Source organism: Miscanthus floridulus, chromosome 11 (genome assembly GCF_019320115.1).
Source record: "Miscanthus floridulus cultivar M001 chromosome 11, ASM1932011v1, whole genome shotgun sequence".
Taxonomy (NCBI): Eukaryota; Viridiplantae; Streptophyta; class Magnoliopsida; order Poales; family Poaceae; genus Miscanthus; species Miscanthus floridulus.
The window spans coordinates 41,664,054-41,681,829 of NC_089590.1; the positions used below are offsets into that span (position 1 = coordinate 41,664,054).

Consider the following 17,776-nt stretch of genomic DNA (forward strand, 5'->3'; position numbering starts at 1 on the left):
CAAGGAACTAACGGATCTGGTGCATAGACCTGGGAGACTTCCAATCTAATACATCTTGCACCTTGCTGGGATCTACAGAAACGCCCTCAGGTGTCAACACATGTCCCAAAAACTACACTCGGTCTAGCCAAAACTCGCACTTGCTGAATTTAGCATACAGCTGGTGCTCCCTTAGTCGAGTCAGGACTATCCGGAGGTGATAGGCATGCTCTTTATCATTCTTGGAATAGATCAAGATGTCATCAATGAAAACCACCACAAACTTATCCAACTTCGGCATGATGAGTTCATCAGGTACATGAAGAAGGCCGGGGCATTGGTGAGACCGAAAGACATCACTAGGTACTCATACAACCCATACCTAGTAGAGAAAGCTGTCTTTGGTATATCCTATGGCCTGATCTTGATATGATGATATCCCGATTAGAGATCTATCTTCGAGAACACCTTGGCACCAGCTAACTGATCAAACAAAGTATCTATGCGGGGCAAAGGATACTTGTTCTTAACTGTTACCGCATTGAGGGGGCGGTAATCCACACACATCCGTAGAGTACCATCCTTCTTCTTTACGAAAATAGCTGGGCAACCCCATGGTGAAGAACTTGGGCGGATGAAACCCTTGTCCATCAACTCCTCCAGTTGCTTCTTCATTTCTGCTAGTTCTCTCGGGGCCATGCGGTACGGACATCTGGAGATAGGAGCAGTACCAGGCTCAAGCTCAATGGAGAATTCTACCTCACGGTCTGGTGGCAATCCAGGAAGATCTTCAGGGAAAACATCTAGGAACTCGCATACTACTAGAATGGAGGTAAGATCAGGAATGGCTTCAGCATGGGCAGCAACAGGTAAGACTGGTTCTAAGGGTATGATGAGAGACATCCTATCCTCAGAAGAAGGAAGCCGTAACTCTACACTTCTTCTCTTCATATCCAATACTACCCCATACACCCGCAACCAGTTCATTCTAAGAATAGCATCAATGCCTTGCCCAGGCATTATCATGACTGTAGATGGTAAGTGTGGGTGGCTAATACCAAACTTACTGTATCCATGCGGGTATTGATGAACATCTGAGAACCCGCAGTACGGATCTTATAGGCATATGGTATATCCAATAGTGATAAGTTGTGCCGCTCTACAAACCCCATGCTCATAAAGGAATGCGATGCACCAGAATCAAACAACACCAAAGCTAGATGGGATTTGATGGTAAACATACCAGCCATAACTGTCTCCTACTACACAACCTACTGAGCATCCATGAAGTGCACCTGACCAGATCTGTTGGGCACCTTCCTCTTGATGATAGTCCTCTTAATAAGCCTAGAATTTGCAGATGACTGAGACGACTGAGTTGCCTACTGCTGAGGACACTCCCTGGCATAGTGGCCATCCTTGCCACACTTGAAACAAGCACCAGGCTTGTTCCTGAATCCCTGACAAGGTGGGACCTGCTGTCCCTGAGTCTGCTGAGGCTGCACCTGCTGCGGAGGTGCTTTGTACTGAGTAGAGGAAGTCTATGATGTCTACTGGGGTGACCGGAACGGAGGCCCGCCGGATGGTTGATAGGGCCCCCACCTAACAATTTGTACCTTCTATGAATGAGGGTGGCTGGAGGATCCAACTGCCACCCGCTTCCTCTTCCAATCTGCCTGCGATGCCCGCTGAAAACCCTCAAGAGCAATAGCGGCGTTCATGAGAGCCCCAAAGTTCTGATAGTTCCCCAGATACAGCTTCTCCTAAAGTGAAGGAGTGAGACCATGAAAGAAGCGGTCCCTCTTCTTGTCGTCCGTGTCCACCTGACTACCAGCATACTGAGCCAAGTGGTTAAACTGGGTCACATACTCCATTACCGTCCTACTTCCCTGGTGCAGCTCCAAGAACTCGGTCACCTTCTGGTTGATAACACCAGCATGTATGAAGAACTCACGGAAGGCGGTGGAGAACTCCTGCCACGTTGCCGGATGATCCGGCAGCTCTACGGCCTAGAAAGTCTCCCACCAGGCACCTGCGGACCCCAAAAGCTGCTGGGACGCAAAGTGCACCTTCTGCTCGTTGGCCACTCCGAGCAGCCGAAACTTCTGCTCCAGCGTGCGAAGCCAGTGCTCCGCCTCCAAAGGCTTGTCCGACGGCGTGAATGTGGGCGGGTGGGTCTTGAGGAAGTCCTGGTAAGAGGACTGTCCCTCAGGACGACGAGCACCACCCCCATTCCCACCGTTGCCCCCGGCGCCTCCACGGGCAAGGCCCGTGATGGCCTGTGCCATAATCTCCATGGCACGAGCTGTCTCATGATGAGCAGCGACTGACTCCCGACGAGCAGCCAACAACTCCACCATGATCTCTGCGGGGGACATCGGCGGAGGCGGTGGCGGCGTCGGGAAAGGATGAGGAACCAAAGGTGGAACCTCCTGAGCTCCCTCGTTGCCACACTCAAAGGCCCGAGCACTGTCACCATGGCCCTCGTTGGCTGCTCCCGAACTGGTGCTCCCGCGTTCAGACCTCAGATTCATCTGTAAGAGAGACAAACCATCCATTAGGACACCTTCCCGATCAGAATCCAGGGATTAAAGAGATGATAGCACATTTATTAAAGCATTCATTTAGTTAGTCCTACCAATTTACTACTTGCATTATACGTGAAGGGGGATTTATAGTTCAAGTAAGACGCTATTATATGATGCATGCTTTGACCTATGCGTTCACTCAAGCCAGAATATAGCAGCATTCGTAAAATTTTCAGCACACTGTACGCTCACTTTCCGTGTTCTAAACGATTTCTTACGCAATATAAGTTAGTGTACCTACAGAAAACTGATTAGATAAAACCAGTGCCGCTATCCTAGATATACCATATAGCTAGGGCTTATACTTATATAACTTAACTTAATCGCATCCTACTTTTCATAAAACTTTTGTTGGTCAAATTTTTAGTTTTGTAAAAGAGTGAGGAACTCGTGACCATTATTGGCTCTGGTACCAACTGTGGTAGAACCGCCTGAAATAGCATACTTACGGAGGCGCTCGTCTTCCACCAGACACTAAGCACCCCGAAAGTAACTACAGAGAGCGGTGTCCGTCGGGCACACCCCGAGGGAGAACCCGAAAGATCCATATTTTTCCCGAGGATCCAATAATGAGAACGAGTTACAACACAAGTCCATCTCATACATTAGAGTTTCTTAAAAAGTACATTATTACAATACCAAATACAGAGTGCGGAATAATAAACAGCGGAATATTAAAAGATAACATCTAGCGATAAGATAACAAGGATTCCGTCTGAGCCCACCAGAAGGATCCTCCACACAAGGTACTCCTCAAGCATCACCTGCAACAAGGGTAAATAAACCCTGAGTACACAATGTACTCACAAGACTTATCCGACCAGTGGGAATACTTTCCCGACTCCAAGGAATATGCTAGGCTTTATGGTTGCTGGTTCTCTTTTAGCAAAAGCAATACTAATAGTGAGTCCTTATTGATAAATTATTATCATCAGCCGTATTAAGTTTTCATCTAGTCAATCTATATAAGCACATGTTCTACTTTCAAGCAAGAGTTGAGCAATCGATATTGTTCCTTCTCCTTTTCCATTTCCAGTTCTTACTACGGTGCTAAACCACAGACAAGCCGTACCGGATATCCCGGCGATTCGCGAATCAATGTGCCCAGCTGGGTGCCCCGAAGACACACGCCCTGCTTGTACCCTAGGCACAAGCAAGACTAACCCACCACTCTCCTGTCCCGGGTGTCCAGGTCCCCGTCCAAACTTGGACTCCAAGCCCCTGCCCCTGAGTCCCGGACTCAGTGCGGTGCAAGGACCTCCACCACCTCCTCTTCCCATCAGTCGGTCCGGAAAGAGCCGGATCCACGACAAGAGAGTAGCAAGTCTTCCCTGCACCCATACCCAAGTATGTGCTCGAGACAATAGTCTGTGACTTTCCTAGAGTCATATGCAACGACCGGTCCTTAATCGACACAGACAGGGAAAAAGTGTAACCGCGCTATGCCCTGTTGGCCGCAGGACACAACCCCTCACACCCACCAGTACCAAATCCACATCCCTGCTCGGTCACCATTTTCCTTTCTATTATTTCATCATGATATCATAGTTTAATCACCTATTTGCAAGTAACGGCAGGTTACTCACGCTACCGACATCCTGAGCATAGCAGCTACTCGACCTGTACTAGTAGGACTCATGGTGGATATATTTATGCATGTAGTTTCCATAAAATGGCTGTAATGTAAATGCATATCATATAAATATATTCAGTGATGATTTAAAAATAGGGGTTATGCACTGGAGCTTTCCTTAGGCAGGTGCCGGGTCAGCAAGGTCAGTACCAACAGGCTCCTGGGCTCCCTCCTGTGCGAAGAGCTCCTCCTCGTACTCCTCGATCACCTCGTCATACTCCGGCTCATAGACGGGTACAAAGTCTACCTATTCGTGATCTACATGAAATGATGATGCAATGATTAACACTACGGCAACAACAACCCTAAATGCAAAAGTACATCTATTAAACTACTAAGTGAGATCTATCCATGGCTAAGCTACGTACCAGCACCACTAACAAGTATGAACGTGACATACATTCTTACGGCGACTACGGATATTCCTACTCCTAATGCCAATTTATGATACATACAATAAAGCAAGGATAATAACTACGCTATTAAGCAACTCACTCTATGACTACTAATTTTACAGCAAGTATATAAAGGCCTAAGGAACCTACTATAAAATTTCTAAAGCTAAAACTATTACCGATTTGCCACAAGAATTCCTGCAATTATTGATCGATATCACGCTAAGCTTTCTACTTAAATCTTATGAGCCTACCATCCTAACAGCTAATGGTGAACTACCTATACTAATAGGTAGATGACATTTTTACGAACCTAACAAACTTAGTTTCACTATTTTTGGACAACCATGTAATTTACTACGATTTATCGAAGTTGGATTCATAACAGAAAATAAATAAACATTTCTATTCTCAGGAAAATAAGAAAACCGAATCCTCTTACGTCGGCCCACAATGCGCGGCTCGGCCCAGCGCGCCATCCCGCCCGCGTGTGACAGCAGGCCACCGCGCGGCCCACGCGGAGGCGCGGCCCAGACGGCCAACGGCCCGCGACGGGGGAAGGCCTGCGCGCGTTGGCAAAAATGCACGGGCACCCCCGAAGTCCTAGATAATCTCCACAAGCACCAGAGCACTATTTCCTCAGTCTACCGTTTTATAGTTGCACCCTCCCATTTCTATTTCTTCACCGCGACTAAGTCCCTAGCCCCCAGGGCGCACACCGGCGCGACGGCGCGGGCACTGAGCGGCCACGTCGGCCTCACCCGAACCTCTACTGCCTACCTAAGGGGTCGATAGGTACCTCGACGACAAGTAGAAGCTACTGGAGGCGACACGGCGAGCAGAGGCGCAGTCACGAACTCCCTCCCCGGCGGTGTCCCTTGACCTACAAAGGCGGGCGCGTTCCCCTAAGCAACAACGAAGGCAAAGCCAGCACATGAGCCAGCGAGCACCAGGGAGTGCTCATGGATACCTTCGCGTTGACGGTGCAGTCGGAGGTGGTCTGAGCAGAGCTGGCCACGTGCGCGCGCGGCGGTGAGGTGGTGCCCGACAGTGGCACAACTGCACCAGAGACTGCTACACGGCGGTAGGGCTTAAACTAAGGTGAGCACGGTGACACCCGACTGGAGGAGAGGCTAGAAGCACGAGGGATTGGACCAAGATGCTTTGGTGGCGGTGGTAGCCGACGGCGCAGGCGCTCCTGGTCTTAAGGAGCCGAGGTCGCGGCTTTTTCAAAATTTGGGCCTATGGCGGAGCTACAGTCGGCGATGTGGGGTCGGTAGGGCAGCAGGCTATCTGGCGGAGTTGATCACGTGGTCAATTTGATTATGGTACAGCGGTTGCGGCGAATTGGGGGAAATCGTCACGGCGGGCATGGGACAACGGAGGCAGGGGAGGTCATGGCGCGGCTTGGCTCGGACCTGCGGTGGTTGTCAATGCAATTACTGGCGTGCACAACCATGGGGGAGCAGCATGGCGTGGCTCTAGGCGCCAGTCAGCATGGCGTGGCAGCAAGCCGACGAGGCAATGGCATGGCGACGTAGCGGGCAGCGTCCGACAAGGGACACAACACGATTGTGACGCCGAGGTGACGGCGGGCAGGCTGTCGTCCAACGCATGAGCAGCCAAAGTGATGTCAACGGGCGCAGAACCGGCATGGCGACGGGCGGCGTGTAGCACGGGCCCGGCGCGCTCCTGGCCAAGGCAGCGCAGAGCAGGATGTGCGCGTCGCGTCCCAGCGGCAAGGAGACGTGGCCTGCGCCTCGGCGCACAGGACGAGCCTGCCGTGGCGGCAGGCGAGCAGCAGCGGGGGCAGACGGCCAGGACGCACAGGCCGTGCACATGCACGGCACAGTGGGGCGCAGCCGGGCGTGGCAGTGGGTGCTGGCAAGCCAGCAGTGGGTGGTGACCGCACCCAGGGCTAAGCCAGGTGTCGTGCACGCTTTTTAAAGCAGTGAGAAACCTTGTACGCAATGCTCCAATCCCTAAACTAATTGCTCGATGCGCAAGAAGGTTCATTAAGCTATCTAACGGAGCCAAGATATCGTCCTACTACTTAAGCCGATCGTTCCACAGAGCTTGCCAAAAGTGGCATCGTCGGCCACTTTCGAAACTTACGCGAACAGCGTTGAAACGAACAATTCCGCGTCGGAATCCAAACCCAGCCTACTCGAGGTACTAACCAGCTATCTTTGTCCGACCACACCTATTTTATCGCCGTTAGCCAAACGTTCTTTAGCCCTTTTAGTTTCCAGAACAATGCGATTACACAGTATTACATGAAACGTAACCACGGACTCATGTGTCGCAGGAATGTTTCAAGTGCCTAACATTGAGTTATACCTTATGTCATACACAAATGCACATAATTCAGATGCTTACGAAATGTTTAAGCAAAACATTACAATGTAACACCGGGGTGTTACAATGTGGGCCCACGTGAGGACGGACGGCGTGGATGGGTCGAGTCGTTCGAGTGGCGTAGAGTCCGAGCGGATGGTGCATGCAAAACAGAGCAAGGCGTGGGGCATGGGGAGCTGCATCCGGACGTGAGCTTCGCGCCGGAGGTTGGGGCGCTACCGCGCTGTTATTTAATAGCTGGCTATAGAAGTTGAGCGGCTGCTAAATGTTAGTATAGCATGTTATTTAAAACACTGCAAAATGATAATAAAGTTTCTCGTTGCTAACTAATATAAGCACTCTTTTCTCTTGGAAATTCTGCATGTATGCAGAAAGGGTGTCCAGATATTTATTTATATATTTATATGCATGCCGCGTATGTCCACGGAGGCTACTCGGCGCCACGTTTGCCATGTTTGCCAGGGCAAGTAAGGGTGGAATCAACTCAATCAAGTGTTAAAATTTGGGAAGGAAACACACAGAACATAATAATAACACCAAGGTAAATTTTCTTCTGGTTAGGTGCAGAGGTGAAATTTTCTTCTGGTTAGGTGCAGAGGTGACTCACGATTTTCCACTCCCCGAGCAACGAAATCAAAGCCACGTGATTCCCTACTCACATATTTAAATTTTACAGGAGGCACCACGCCAAAAACAAGGTTTTCACAGAGTCCAAAAGCTGCCTGACACGGTATTATTTAATTTCCTATACTCATTACTCAGATATGATCTCCTCCAATGAGCTGATCTCCACGGGGAAAAGCTAGCAAGCGAGAGTGTTTGGTTCCCCGCCATGGTTCGCCATACTTCACTTGCGGCACGCCACACCGCAGAAGGCTGCTGTTTGGTTGAGTAAAAAGCTGCGGCAGCCACAGACGGTCCCAGTATAAAATCTCGCCACAGCTTAGGCGTTGGTTTTCTCCGCCACCGCCACAGTCCGCCACGGTTTGGCGTGGCGTATTGAGGCTGGGAAGCAAACAACGAATCCGGAGAAAGGGTGGCAAAAGGCTCTCCGAACAGCGCTTGATTTTAGTTAAAGAACACGACACGACACGCCTCGCACGCGCCGCGCTCCGATCCGGCCGTCAGTTGAGCAGTATGAATACATCTGCTTCCGTGCATCCTTCGTTAGTTTCCTTTTTTTTTTCGAGACGTACATGTTCTTGCTATACCTCTGTGGTTGTGTGCCTAAGCGAAGCTAGCAATGAGTGCCCCTGGGAGGGGTGCTTGGGCATGGTTGCTTCTCCTTTAGCTAGCCGGGGTGTCGTCCCGTATAATCTACTCTCTCCCTTCTAAATTACAAAATAGTTTTTCTAGATGCATCATTTTTATTATATATTTAGATATAATATATAACTAAGTGCATAGCAAAAACTACGTATCTAGAAAAGCCAACACATCTTATAATTTAGAATGGAGGAAGTACATGAGTAAGTGACTATATTTTTAACGGGATGGAGAATACAGTTCTCTAAGGGGTGTTTAGATCTAGGGACTAAAGTGTAGGAGATGTCACATCGGGTGTTACATCAGATGTTTGGATACTAATAATAAAACTAATTACAGAAGCCGTGACTAATTCGCGAGACGAATCTATATAGACGCCTAATTAATCCATCATTAGGACATATTAATTGTAGCACCACATTGTCAAATCATGGACTAATTAGGATTAATAGATTCATCTCGTAAATTAATCTCAATCTATGCAATTAGTTTTATAATTAGTCTATATTTAATAATTCAAATTAGTGTCCAACATCTGATGTGATATAGACTAAATTTTAGGAGGAGGGAACCAAACACCCTCTAAGTCTTGGGAACGACCTGGCTGAACGAGTGGTCAATGCAGGCTCAGTACCTCCCCTTGGGGTGGTTATAGTTCGAGTCCCACAGGACTCACTCTGTATTTGTGGCTTCGGCCGCAGTGACCAAGGAGAAAAAAATCCCTCGTCTTCCTCACATAAACCACGGGTATGTGGCCAGCTTATCTTACAGAGTTACGGTGCCGCTGTGTATGGGTGAGGCAAGGGTTCAAGAGTTTTCTCGATCTACGTGAGAAAATCTTCTTCTTCAGTCAGAATATCGGCGGCTGTCCAGCCACCTTGGATCGAGTTTTTTTTCTAGATCCCTAGGTATTTGTAAAAGAGGTGGCTTTCCAATAATACTCACTTCAAAATTATGAGATGTTTTGACTTTTTTAGATTTATAGTTTGCTATGCACTTAGATATATACACTATGTCTAGATTTATATTAAAAATAACGTATCGAAAAAAACCAAAACATATTATAGCTTGGAAAGAAGGTTGTATTGTATAGATAGACGGACAAATATTACGTAGGTCAACTAACTTTCAAAAGAGAAAAAAATAATATACTTTAACTTCGTGATAGATAGTGATAGGTTTTTTGTTTAAAAGCTGGCTTTCTAGGTTTTTACTTGTAACTGTTGTTTTTTGCTATTAGCTTTTGCAATAAATTTTGAGCTTCTAGGCACACCAAAAGCCAGAAAAGCTTTTCGGAACATGTTTTCAAACTTTTAGTTTATTTTCTTAGAAGCTAGTTTTCTAACTTTTCAAAAGTCAAAGCTCAACAGATGGATTGTTTGTTTTAGCTTTTAAATTTTGGCTAGCAAAAGCCAGATAAATGCTAAAATAAACGGGGAATAACCAGAGTGTTCTCGGAAGGAAAAAATTTGGCTTTAATTAGGCACCATGGTTGCTTAGCACACTTGTGTGGTCTAATAAATTAATAGCTTCCCAAAGGATTGACTAAACTTTAGATGATACTTTAGAGCGCCGCCTGTTTTGAAGCTTCAAGAGCTAAACTTTAGATCATAGGATCCAAACATAGCCTAAGTGTACGAGACCAAGAACAAGATTGTCAGCATCCCGTTTTGTATTCTAAAATTTTATGATACTATACGATCCTATCAAATTGAAACAATACCCATCTACTATATATGTCAAATTTTATAGTATCCTCATCCTATGTAAAGATTTCATACGATTTGTCAAATTTTATATAGTATACCGATACTATGCTCCAACGATATTATACAACAATTAATATAATTTTTTAAATGATTTAGTTGTGATAAATACTATTTAAGGTAGGTGCCATCGAAAATAATACCAAGATTTACATTTAAATGTAAAAGGGACAAATAGATTAATCAAATCAATATTATAGATTTAAATTTGTCCAAATATTACAGATCTTATATAAAATATAGTCCACAAAAGAATATAATCATAGGACCCGTGCCGATCAAACTAGGTCACCAAGTTTATAGTAGTAAATAATATTAATATTTATGTCTCCAAATAATTTTATTGTAAAAATATATTCTATAACTAATCTAATGATACTTATTTTGTATCATGAATGTTACGTAAACTTAGTCAAAATTCAAATTGTTTAACTTTCCGAAACACAAGAATTATATTTTTTTTACATGAGGGAGTAATTTATTATAAAATAGGATCCCATGTTGTCCGCGAGAAAACCACATGTGCCGATCTGCTTACGTGGGCGGCTCGCGATTTTCCACGCCCCGACCGACGAAATCAGTATAATTACCGCCCTCCCTTCTCCCCTTCCTCGGCCACCCTTCACTTGTCTAGCTTCTTGCTGCCTGCGTGCTCCCGTTCTGTGCTTGTGTGCGTGAAGTGGGTCATCAGCAATGAGAGTGCTAGGGGGAAGGCTTGCTTGGGCATGGCTGGCGGTACTGGTACTGCTGCTGCTGGTGGTGGTGCAGCTGGCTGGGGCCTCTCATGTCGTCTACGAGGAAGAGAAACTCGAGGTGATGGAGGCGGCGGCAGTGCCGCCGTCCATCGTCCACCCGCTGCTGAGAACCGGCTACCACTTCCAGCCCCCCAAGAACTGGATCAATGGTAGTGTAAACCTTTCCATCTTGCTTGTCTTGGTCGAGGTAGAACTTGCCGTGCGTGCATGTTTTGAATTGTGGTGGCCGGGTGTACCACCGCTATAGGACACCTTGTCCTAGCTACTGACTAAAGGGAACCAATAGTCACAAGTGTTGTGTTTTTCTTATGCTTGTACGCAGGGTGACACGCTACTGCACTAGACAGGTCATGTAGACTAACCAGACACCTTTTTTTATGACCAATAATATACGTTGAGCATCACCTGAAAAACTCATCAATAACAGGCTATAAGTCTTTTCAGGGTCCTATAAGTTGTCACTTTTAGCCTGAATTAATTAAGCTTGATATAGGTCTGGCAGCTCAGACGACATGCATGTCACAGCAGAAATCACGAGTTGTACACTTAACTGGTTAACTCATCAACTCAACTCTGACAGAAATCACGAGCTCTCTCTGCAGGCAGGAGTATCATATCAGACGCTTTTTCTTGTTGCTTTTCTTTTCCCCGATTTAACACAGTGGTTTCCAAGGGTTAGTTCTAACTCGATTTTATCATCTTCTCGGTGGGCTGCTATTCGCTCTGAATGCGTCGGCGCCGGAAACTTGCAACGCCAGATCCCAACGGTACGTAGACGTTGCCCCCACACTAACTGATCTGAGATTATGAAAATTTTGATCCTATGAAACAAATGCATGCAGCTCCGTTCTATTACAAGGGGTGGTACCATTTCTTCTACCAGTACAACCCCAAAGGCGCCGTATGGGGCAACATCGTATGGGCGCACTCGGTCTCACGTGACCTCATCAACTGGGTTGCCCTGAAGCCGGCGATCGAGCCCAGCATCCCGTCCGACGAGTACGGCTGCTGGTCCGGCTCAGCAACCACCATGCCCGACGGCACGCCGGTGATCATGTACACCGGCATCGACCGCCCCAACACCAACTACCAGGTCCAGAACGTGGCGTACCCTCGGAACAAGTCCGACCCGCTGCTCCGCGAGTGGGTGAAGCCGTCCTACAACCCGATCATCGTGCCGGAAGGCGGCATCAACGCGACGCAGTTCCGCGACCCGACCACGGCCTGGCGCGCCGCCGACGGCCACTGGCGGCTGCTCATCGGCAGCGTCACGGGTGCCGCCCGCGGCGTGGCGTACGTGTACCGGAGCCGCGACTTCGAGCGGTGGACGCGGGTGCGGCGGCCGCTGCACTCGGCGGCGGCCACGGGGATGTGGGAGTGCCCCGACTTCTACCCGGTGAGCACGGATGGCCGGCGCGTGGGGCTCGAGACGTCCGTGTCGTCCGGCCCAAGGGTGAAGCACGTGCTCAAGAACAGCCTCGACCTGCGGCGGTACGACTACTACACCGTCGGCACGTACGACCGGAAGGCCGAGCGGTACGTGCCGTATGACCCCGCCGGCGACGAGCACCGCCTCCGGTACGACTATGGCAACTTCTACGCGTCCAAGACGTTCTACGATCCGGCGAAGCGGCGCCGGATCCTGTGGGGTTGGGCTAACGAGTCCGACACCGCCGCCGACGATGTGGCCAAAGGGTGGGCCGGAATTCAGGTATGTTATGCATGTACACACACTACAACAACTGCTGCCGATCAACGTGTGCATGCAGTGTGCATTGACATGCCAGTTACCCATCGATCATGCATGTCGTCGATCGAACATCGTAGGCCCAAGTTAAACCACAAGGTCTTGACGTAATCGAGCTCTTTTGGTGGCGGTTGTGCCAAAAACATTCTGAGTGTGTGACTGTGTCACGTGTATGAATGGCATCATCGTCAGGCTATTCCAAGGACGGTGTGGCTGGACCCCAGCGGGAAGCAGCTGCTGCAGTGGCCCGTCGAGGAGGTGGAGGCGCTCAGAGGCAAGTCGGTCACTCTCAAGGACAGGGTCATTAGGCCAGGACAGCACGTCGAGGTGACCGGGATACAAGCGGCACAGGTGAGCCGTGTGCTTATTAACACTTGTAATAATCCTTTAATTTTCACTTAGCCGCTCGTATATTTTCATTACCTGGGCAAGCTTGCAAATGTTTTCTTATCACAAAAAGGAAAAGCACTGCTAGTGCTACCATTCACTGCCTTCCTCAAAAACTGCTCATTATCCGATCCTGATTGCCTGATCTTATCCGCCACCAGTGCTCTACAGTCTGCACACACAAGTTGATCCTGCCCAGCATGCTGCACCGCGCCAGCGCCGTGTCGCCTAGCTTATGCATCAATCTATGCCCACATATTTTCACTAAGCCTTTTGTCCGCGCCCGCCGTCATCTCCACGCACTTGCACGTGTGTCCCCCCCCCCCCCCAGGTGCAGGCGTGCGGCCGTGCAAGTGGGGGTGGGTGGGTCGTGACCTGGACTGGGAACGAAGTACCAACCAAATTAACACGCGCTTCCTATGCGTAGGGACGAAAACGGATCGAATACGGACGGATATCATCGATATTACATTTATTTTTATATTTCTGTCCGAATTTGGATTTGAATACGGATAGTGTCAACTATGTCGAATAGGATACGATTGGATATCGACATCATAAATATGCGATTTGAGTATTCGGATACGGATACGGTATCGGATGTTAGATATCCGGACTTGGATACGGACAGATCTCAACCCCTCTAAACGGATTTGGTTTCGAATACGGTCGAAAAATATCCGTACCGTTTTTATCCCTACCTATGCGGCTGTGCAGGCTGACGTGGAGGTGAGTTTCGAGGTGTCGCCGTCAGCCCTGGCTGGTGCCGAGCCGCTGGACCCGGCGCTCGCCTACGACGCGGAGAGGCTGTGCGGCGTCAAGCGCGCCGACGTGAAGGGCGGCGCGGGCCCGTTCGGCCTGTGGGTGCTGGCCTCGGCCAACCTTAAGGAGAGGACCGCGGTGTTCTTCAGGGTGTTCAAAGCCGCCGGCAGCAACAAGCCCGTCGTGCTCATGTGCACCGACCCTACCAAGTAAGTGCTGCGCGCAAACCGGCATCAATCTCCCGGCTGGTCTGGTCTTACTACCACGCGTCGGCCATATGGCAAGTGCTGTGGTTACACGTATGTACTTGAGTGCACTAACTAGCACCGGTTTCCTTTTGTTGCTCGTGCACAGGTCGTCTCTGAACCCAAACCTGTACCGCCCGACGTTTGCAGGTTTTGTTGACACGGACATTTCAGATGGGAAGATATCCCTGAGAAGCTTGGTATGCGTACTACTCCGTAGTACAAGTGGACAACAAGTTTCACGTAACAAAAGTCCGCCCTTGTTTTCTCAGCTGTGGCGATTACTTCTTTTCCTGCAGATCGACCGGTCGGTTGTTGAGAGCTTTGGAGCCGGAGGCAAGACCTGCATCCTCTCCAGGGTCTACCCGTCGCTCGCCATCGGCAAGAACGCTCGCCTCTACGTGTTCAACAACGGGAAGGCGGACGTCAGGGTGTCCCGTCTCACCGCATGGGAGATGAAGAAGCCACTCATGAATGGCGCATGAAGTATTATCCCATAGGAGCTTCCATCGTGTCCTAATTTTATATGATAATGAATTAGCAAAATGTCCGTACGCTGCTAATTGCACGTGGTAATAATAATCAGCTAGCTATTTGGGTTGGATTTGACTGGATTTGGAAACTTTAAATCAAATAAATTCCAATACCAATAGTAAATGCTAATGCGATGAATGATTATCTTATATGAGAAGTTGATAAGAGATTGGCTCAACTTAAATAGTTGGCTATTGTGTTCACCTGCTATGAGTTGAAAAAAGGTGGATGGCGTATCACTCGCACGCATTGTCGATGCGAATAGACTAGGAGGACAGGCCATTATCACAACCCAAAGTCGTTTCAACTAAAACTTTCAACTAGAACCTCCTTGATGACCTCGTAGAGACCTCTAAACACCCAAGAATCACTTTATCATTCTGTTAGGGAAATTCCTGGTGCTTTCTACTAGGACAAGGACTCCAAATTCGCTAATTAACTTCATCAACTCTCCCGAGTCAACCCAAGTCAACAATGGTCAACCCAAAGTCAACTTCGCAAGAAATAATCTCTAGAAGATGCTAATCAACCTTTTTGATCTCTCCAACTGTGTTTAACAATCTCAAGAACATAAGGAATGGCCCCAATGCCAAAGACTCTTTTGCTACATCAAATTCTCAAAATCAGGGAATTGATGGAACGTTCCGTTATATCAGACGGTCTGTCCATCAGTTCACTAAATCAGCAGGATTGAGTAGAAAGTAAGTTGTTCTCCACTCCAATGGTGGGACCAGCTTGTCAGCACAAGTTAGTGACTTCCTTCAGTAGAGCCATCCCCATCTCTCACTCACTCTCATTTTCTACCCTCCCTTTCTCTCTCTCTCTCGAAAAGATGAACAAGGGAAGAACAAGAGAGAGAAAGGAACAAGGATGAAGGAAAAGAAAGGAAGCAGGGAAGGATCAAAGGGCAGCAAGGTCAGCATCAAGTCAAGAGCAAGAACATCATCATCTCAATCTTCATCCATGGTTATCTCAAGAGCTCTCACATCATTTTTCTTGAAATCATCTCTCAAACTCTAGCTCTCAATCTCTTCATGCATGGATGAAGCATGGAGCTTGGTGATCTCTCCACCATCTAAAGGGTAAGATCAAAGTCACCACTAGCTCAACCACCTAATGCAACACTTTAATCTCTCTCTAATGAATTTTCATGGATTTTTTTGCAAGAGACACCATGAATGGCCAAATCCATCTCTCTATGCTTGGAATCAAGATTGCTCAAGGCCCTTGCTCTGGGTGATATAGAGTCCGCAAATTCTTAGAGCTAAGTTGTCATTGCCCAATCACATGGTTTATCTCTCTTTTATCATGAATAAAATGATTCACAAATCATTAGTTGCACTTGATAACTAGAGCCCAAAACCTAGCTATCACTAGCCTATCCTGTCACCAAAACAAACGGGGAAACATCTCACACATGCATAGTGAACCCAATCCTCAAACTAGATTTGAATCAAACTCAACACGATGAACATAGGTTCTGTCAACGGATGACGGAGTGTTCGTCACTTTGGACGAAGTGTCCGTCAACACAACACTTAGCCAAAAATTCACAACCCAACCCTTAGATCTCACTGTAAATAAATCCACAGATCATCTATAAATATTCTTGGACTATCCGTCAATAATTAAATTTGATTTCTATAGAACCTGAGAGCACCTAGTTCTTTACGGAGTGTCGGTCATTTGGCACGGGAGACACAGTTCACCCAAAATGCCAAAGTCCCAACTCCACGGAACGTTCTATGGAACATCTAGTGCAGCCATGTACCATCTGTCAAGAACCACGGGAGGTTCCGTCAATTCACTCAGAGCCCAAGTAGAACTTGTTAGCTTTCCAGAAAAGTATTCATGGTGTCGGTGCGAAAAGTGACCAACTAGTAAATATTTATCGTTTTGCCGTACGTTGTGATCGGATGTGGCCTAGCACTCAATGACACAGGGTTTATATTTGTTCAGGCAACGTGCCCTATGTCCAGTTTAGGTCGGTCGGTGACTTTATTCCTGAGCCCAAGTGCTCGAAGTTTGTTGTGGGGTTACAAACGAGAGGGAGTAAGATGGGGGGTATGAGAGGTCCGATAGGACTCTAGACCAAAGGGCCAAGAGGGACAGGAACTCCAACGTGTGCTAAGTGTTCGAACGTATGCTCTGTATGGCTTAGAGTTCTAGAGCCAAGTAGAGAGAATCGGAGTTAGTTGTCTAAATCGTCCTCCTTTTGGAGAGAGCACGTCCGCTTTTATAGATGAAGGGGACGACTTTACAAGAGAGAGAGTATGAGAGAAAGAGTGTGTGTGTGTGTGTGCTACCTAGTCTTATTGCCCATGCCGTCGGGTACAAGGTGGTTTGTCGGCGCCCACAATACTGTTGATGCCCAGATGCATGTGGTAGGCTCCATTGTATTCTTCTGGTATGGCCAATGTCGGCGCCTACCATATTGTAGAACAAATGTCGGCGCCCACAATACTGTTCATATCCTGCCATGTCAGAAGGCTGTAAAGTACCCTTCTGACATGGCCTGATAGTGCTATCTTACAGGTGTGCAGGGTATGGTCCTCAGTATTGCGGTTGACTGGAGAGCCCTGCCTTACTTGCTCCGCCTGATTCTTTGGGTCCTTACTGAGCGGACGTCCCCGGTCGGTTGTTTCCCAGTTGGCACCGACCACGTCGGTCAGAGAAGAACTATAAGCAGAGGTTCAGCCTTCCTATCGGAGAGGCGGGCCAAAGTTGGAAGCGAGCGTCGTCCTCTCTTTGGCCAGGCCTTCCGGTGGGAGAGGCGGGCCGGAGTTAGAAGCAAGTGCCATTTCTCTTTGGCCAGGCCTTCCGATCAGAGAGGTGGGCCAGAGTCGGAAGTGAGCGCCGTTCCTCTTTGGCCAGACCTTCCGGTCGGAGAGGCGGGCCCGAGTCGAAATCGAGCGCCGTTCCTCCTTGGCCAGGCCTTCTGGTCAGAGAGGTGGGCCAGAGTCAGAAGCGAGCGTCGTTCCTCCTTGGCCAGGACTTCTAGTCAGAGAGGCGGGCCGAAGTCGTAAGTGAGCGCCGAGCTGGATCACCTTTCTGGCCTGTCATTAGGTTTTTGGGCTGGCCTAGGAGTTGCGCATCGTTCGCAACATCGTCTGCTGGGCCGAGCTTTTGCTGGGAAGTAGATCCATGAGAGACCCCGGGTTTATGATCCCGATAGGAGCCCTCGAGCCCCCGGACGATTCGGATAGAATCATCTGGGGGATTTTTATTTTGACAGTGGGTGTAGCCCCCAAGACCCCGGGCGATTCGGGTAGAATCGTCTGGTTGGTTTCATTTTGCCTACGGGGGAATTTCTGTTTTAACAGCAGGTGCGCGTGAGCACACCCATGGGTGTAGCCCCCGA

At 48.4% G+C, this 17,776-nt stretch overlaps 1 protein-coding gene across 1 annotated transcript; it reads left to right on the forward strand.

Annotated features, from left to right (window-relative positions):
* The first annotated feature begins 11,018 nt into the window (after nucleotides 1-11,018).
* Nucleotides 11,019-14,485, forward strand: LOC136494904 (beta-fructofuranosidase, insoluble isoenzyme 2-like). The gene is made up of 6 exons (XM_066491075.1): nucleotides 11,019-11,507; nucleotides 11,583-12,451; nucleotides 12,680-12,838; nucleotides 13,592-13,845; nucleotides 13,991-14,081; nucleotides 14,181-14,485. Exons 1-6 carry the CDS (start codon nucleotides 11,468-11,470, stop codon nucleotides 14,364-14,366), a joined length of 1,599 nt encoding a protein of 532 aa, XP_066347172.1. The 5' UTR covers nucleotides 11,019-11,467; the 3' UTR covers nucleotides 14,367-14,485.
* The last annotated feature ends 3,291 nt before the right edge of the window (nucleotides 14,486-17,776 follow it).